General features: G+C 36.2%; 1 protein-coding gene across 1 annotated transcript; it reads right to left on the reverse strand.

The window, feature by feature from the left end:
- Nucleotides 1-978: 978 nt before the first annotated feature.
- Nucleotides 979-5,443, reverse strand: LOC132621644 (uncharacterized). Its single transcript, XM_060335981.1, has 7 exons — nt 4,943-5,443; nt 4,771-4,851; nt 4,495-4,671; nt 3,110-3,280; nt 2,497-2,715; nt 2,316-2,404; nt 979-1,995 (listed from the first exon to the last, which is right to left on the reverse strand). Exons 1-7 carry the CDS (start codon nt 5,025-5,027, stop codon nt 1,315-1,317), a joined length of 1,503 nt encoding a protein of 500 aa, XP_060191964.1. The 5' UTR covers nt 5,028-5,443; the 3' UTR covers nt 979-1,314.
- Nucleotides 5,444-5,680: the final 237 nt, after the last annotated feature.

Below are 5,680 nucleotides of genomic sequence, written 5' to 3' on the forward strand. Positions count from 1 at the left end.
TTTTTCAATCCTCAGTCGAAAATGACAGCAACATCTCCGTCCTGAAGCTTTACCTATGGTGGATAGAGGAGGTTTAGTAATGGTGGAGTTATGAAAATAGGGCTTAGGTATTTGGGTTAAATGGATTTAGCAGATGGGTCAGGTATGGTAGGGGTGGGGTTAAAAGACCAGTTGGTATAAAATAATATAATGCCATGTGACAATTAAAAAAAAAAAAATTTGGAAGGCCAGCACGGCATTTAAGAGGATATATTTGTGCCAAAAGTTAGAAGGTAGGGGTATAAGTGAGCCAAACTTTAAACCGGGGGATATATCTAGACATTTTTGCAAAGTTCAAGGGTATATTTAACCCTTTTCCCTTTAAGTTTCAACATTACTAGTGCGTTTATAACAAGACTTTCATAGGATTTGAGCTCTGAAAGAAAATTTCCTTTTGTAGATTGCCCAAAAAAGTGTGTTCTCTCGGACTAGTGAGGCCAGTGGTTTTCCAACAACGAATGGTCAAACCATTAGCGACCAACGTCATTTGGATGGTCCGATAATTCGGCATCCTTTAAGATCCAAGTTAAATAAGAAATATTGAAAAGCATTTTAGGTTTGATTTTTACTTTATAGTATGCAATTTTCGAATTGTACACCTAAATAAAGTCTATTATGCCTTACTCTGTTCTGGTTTTTTAGATTAGAACATAGAATTGTTAAGCAAATTTAGTTCCAGAGAAAATTGAAAGTATACCATCTTTTCTCGCAAAGTGAATTATTTCAGAATATCAGTATAGAAGTTTCGGCCTAGACCCCTCTACCTTTTGCAAATATTAATCCAAATAGAAGCTCAAAATATACTAAACCATTGACCTTATTTGCGAATAGTGTTACATTTTTACGCATCCTATTACTTTTGAAACGATTAAGTCAAGCTTCCAAATGTAGAAGTTGTCCCATTTAATGTGAAGTAAATAACAGGTAGAAACACCTCTGTTTGTAATAGTGCAAAATCTACTTTAACTAGAAACTGAAAAACCTATTCCTACATAACTTTGATTACAATTTTGAGTTATTCTCCAACATGTACAACGCACCCCATCTAAGTAAATTTTACCACTAGAAGAAATTTTCCAAGGAGAAACATGACAAAAAGATTCATTCTAAGAGCTTGACAAATTAAACAGACAATTTTTTTCACTTTCTTTGTGCTACTTCCTATTATCATATCCATTTCGCTGTGAAAGATACAACAAGAGAAATCCAAACAGAGTCCAAGTTGATGTTTTCCTTAATGGTCTAGCTATTTCCATTAGCATTATGTAATTTTATTCAATATCCATACGAGTAACCCATGCTGTAGTTGTACCTGGATCGAACGTTGTGATTATTATAAGCAGGATCCCCATAATCAACGGCCTTTATCACCATTGTTTCACGTCGCCCATCCTGTTCTTGAACTGCTCCAAACACAATCTCGTTTGTTTCGCAGCTTTGCTCGTAGTATGTCTGAGGACTTGTTGACTGGTGCTTGTCGTGATGCTGATATACTTGTGGCAGATACTGTTGTTGATGTTGCTGAAAATTGCTATGCACATAATGCGATTGACTTTGTCTCATATGTCGTGCTTTCTCCGGGTCTTTGTTCATGATTGGATAGTTTTTTCGGGGAGTAGGGTCTCTGGTATCTAAGGGTGGGGCCTCATCTTCATCTCGAATCACAAAGCTTTCTTGCATTGGCCATGCACTTGATTGTTTGTGAGGGTAATTATGGTAATGCTGCTGGACATGATGGGGGTAATTAGGGTTCTTTCTAAAACCTGAGAACATTCCTCCAAATATTTCCACCACAGTTGAACCTGTGTTCATAACAAGCCTTCCCAGCGATAGAAACAGGTTTTCGTCCTGTTTCTCATATTCATCTTCTGTCGGAATTAAGGGTTGCCTCACCGACTTCATATTTCTCTGATATGGTGCATGTTGCATGCCCCTGACAGGAGCCCGCTGATCGTTCTGCCAATCAGATGGAAATGCATAAAAAAATTGCACGATATTCTGCACTAATTGCTCCATTATATTAGTCCCCATGAGTAGAGCTTGGTGTGGACATAGATGTTTTTTTTTTCATCTTTGGCCGTCCACCGAAATTAATTACGGGCGCTAGCCAAAATATTCAATACCTACATACCGGTTATGTATATTATACATATATTTTGTGTAGACAATATTATATTATATGTATATTTATATTTAATATACAAAACCTATACATTTGCTGGCTATATTCTTTTGAGCGGTCCAAAAATGTAATTCTCAAGGTCATAATTGCTTACACTGTTTGATGAAAAAAGGGCTCCAATTCTACGTTGTAACAAGGCCAGCATGTAACCGAAAAATGCAGCAGCACAAAGCAGTGCGACACCTGCAGAGATAAAAATATACTTTCGTCTGACTTTCTTTGTAATCAGTGGTAATTAATTGGTAACTAGCAAGAATTAGAGGGGCTGGGTTTACCAAGTTGGAGATTGTTGTCGTCATACTGGTGTGAAGAACAGTCATCATCATTGAGCTGAATCTCTCTAATTGCCTGGTTTCCTCTGTCTATAACTAATAGTGAGCAGCTGCTTCCTACGAAAACCACATCAAAGTCGTCGGAAAATTTTGCATCTTCACTTGGCCCATCAAGATGACCTCCACCCCGGGCCGACTTCCCTCCAGCAATAGTCACAACTCCTGCATATATACATAATAAATAATAGGGATAAAAACATTTTTGGACCGCTCAAAAGAATAATAGCCAGCTAGTGTATACTTTTGTATATTAAGTATAAATATACACAAAATATGCATTATCAGTGTATATGTTTTGTATTTTTTGGTTAGCGCAGATAAATAATTTCAGTTGACGGGCCAAAAATATAAAAAGCTCATAATAATATATATAAAATATGCTGGAGTCATGCATGGTGCTCAAATGAATTTCTAAACATTAATTTTCTTATTGAACCAAGATCACATGCATGTAAATTTGATGAACCAGCCAAATGCTGGTATGGGTTAGATGTCATAGCAGAAAGAGTTTATGCATCAATCAAGACAAAGGTGAAGCAGACATCCAAAGATTTACCAGCGTCACTGATTTTTCTGATTGCCATATTCATGGTATCTGCAACATATATATTTCCTTGATCATCCATGGCAAGTCCTTTAGGATGATCCATCCTTGCTTCTCGTAGCCTTCCATCCACATGCCCAGAGTACCCTTCAGGAGATCCAGCAACCAATTTTGGACGGCTATCTACAGTTAAATCATCGTATAATCGCCATGTCAAAAATTTGTGTGAAGTGGAACATGACTATATAGAAGCATATATCTGCATCTAAAAGACATGCATTCCCTCGAAGCAAGAAAAGAAGTAACACGAGCTGAACTATAAGTGAGCGAAAAAGCATACTCTGTATCTACTTTGTGCATAAAATAAGAGTGAGCTCATCTTGATTAAGAAAAAGGATCAAATGAGCAATTAGCTAGTAAAGTGAAGGAAGTTGATCACGAAAGAAGAGGAAGCAACTTACCACGGTAAAAGAAAGGGAACAACGGGAAAGAAAGGGTATTTTATCTGAAAGTAATTAAGATCATGAAAGCTGAGCAAGTGTTCAACATCTTAGAGTGAAAACTGCCTAACTATTCAAGTATTTAGAGTGTGATTATCTCTTTCTTGTGTACTAAATAAGCTATAGTGCAAAAAATATTTGAAGAACTATTTTTACTCCCATAGTAGGACCACCTAGCATGAATCAAAGTTTTTTGTAGTAATAATATTTAAGGGAATAATGAACAGTGCAGAGGCATGAGTTCATTCTTTTCCCACAAGAGACAGTCTTTATTTTGGATTGGATAAGAAAAAGATAGAGGACCCCATAGAAATGGTTGCCACCCTCTTCAGCAAAGAATAAAGCAGAGAAGTTAGCCTACCACTCAAGGAACTTGGTCCCAAAACAAAAAGGCAGAAACTAACAAATCTAGAAAAAGACGGAATGCTTCTAGATTCAAATTAACTAAAGCAAATATGAACTCCAAACATAAAAGGCCATTGTAATAAATTCGGATTCGCAGAAAGCTTGTTAATGAAACAATTAGAATAAGAGAATATTTTGAAAACGACAAAGAGAAAGAAAGGAACATTAGCTCTCAGGCAGTGGCAGAGCTAGGAAGGTGCGCCGAAAATTTACACGGTATATACAGGGTCAATTTTATATATATATATATATAGCAAATGTTTCTTCATATGTTTACTTTTTATTTTTGAATCCCCTTATTGCTAATTCTAGCTCTGCCACTGCTTTCAGGATTGTCCTTGAATGTGTCAACACACCCATAATGAACAAACAAGATAGTGATTTCATAGCTCACGGTAACTGCAACTAATTCATAATTTGGGACGAGAAACAAGAAGAATTACAGAATGCAGAACCAAATGAAATTGTCTAAGGAAAGAATTAACAACTTACATCGAGACAATGGTGTTGAAAGCCTGTAAATATTACTATTCTCAGAGTCCAAAATCAGAACCTCTCCAGTTGAAGAAACTTCCACTGAATAAGGTTCAATTCCCAACTTGCTTCCATCAAACACAGTTTCAACAATGTATCCACTCTCAAACTTAATCATTGAGCGGCTCGAAACAGCTGATTAATCAAACAAACACCATCATTTCAACAGACACTCAACAGGGACAATTCACTAACAACTGGAAAAAAAAAACATGGGATATACACGAAATATACCTGTTTTTGTCGTCGATTTTAGTGACCATGCCCACTTAAATAGCGCAGAAGCAACATTAGCAACAATCCCACCAACGATCTCTGCAAATAAATGAAAAAAACTGAAACTTTATTAAACAAAACAAAGATTTCAATGGAGAAAACAGGGGATTGAGTTTAGCAATGTACTAACTTGCTGCAGGGTTTGCTGAGGCTGAAGAAAATTCAAGAAGTAGAAGACAGACAATGAGAAAAAATATGACCAAATTCCTTCTCATGGTTCTTGCAAATTATTTTCCAAGTTTACAATTTGAACATTTTAATACAGGCCAAACACAAGGGAGACAAAAAGCTCACATTTTCCTTTAGTGAAACAACAGGGCAGACAAATATACAGAGGAATAGACAGAAAAGCTAGTAAGTACTCCTATTATATTATGGATGCTAAAAACTTGAAGATAACTCTATGCTAAAATTGGTTAAAAGTAAGAGAGGAATCAAATGCTTCTACTTTTCCTTGTTAATTTTTGTTTAACAGGGCTACAGTGAGATTAGTGAGATAGGCGCATGACTGACAAGAGATGAATTATTAGAAATAGCCTTGGGTAGTGAGGTACGGTAATCGAGATTGATAAGGTTAATGGTGACCTTTAGTGTAGAAGTGATGTTCCCTAGACAAATAAGTACAATAACAATGACAAGTGTCAGAGACCAGAAGCATCACAACTCAGGCGTGCGTCTGCTAAGCCGGTTACCTCTGTTTCTTTACTCATTTTACTCGAGCATGAATTTATAAATTGACATGTATAAGTTAAACTAGGTTAAATTAAACTAATAATATAAAAAAATCATAAACTGTCAGTGTATGTGAACTAACTATCTTAATTTTATTAGTACGTGCTGAATTAAGGAACCGTGGCTGTTCAAGTTT

Source organism: Lycium barbarum, chromosome 12, assembly GCF_019175385.1.
Source record: "Lycium barbarum isolate Lr01 chromosome 12, ASM1917538v2, whole genome shotgun sequence".
Taxonomy (NCBI): Eukaryota; Viridiplantae; Streptophyta; class Magnoliopsida; order Solanales; family Solanaceae; genus Lycium; species Lycium barbarum.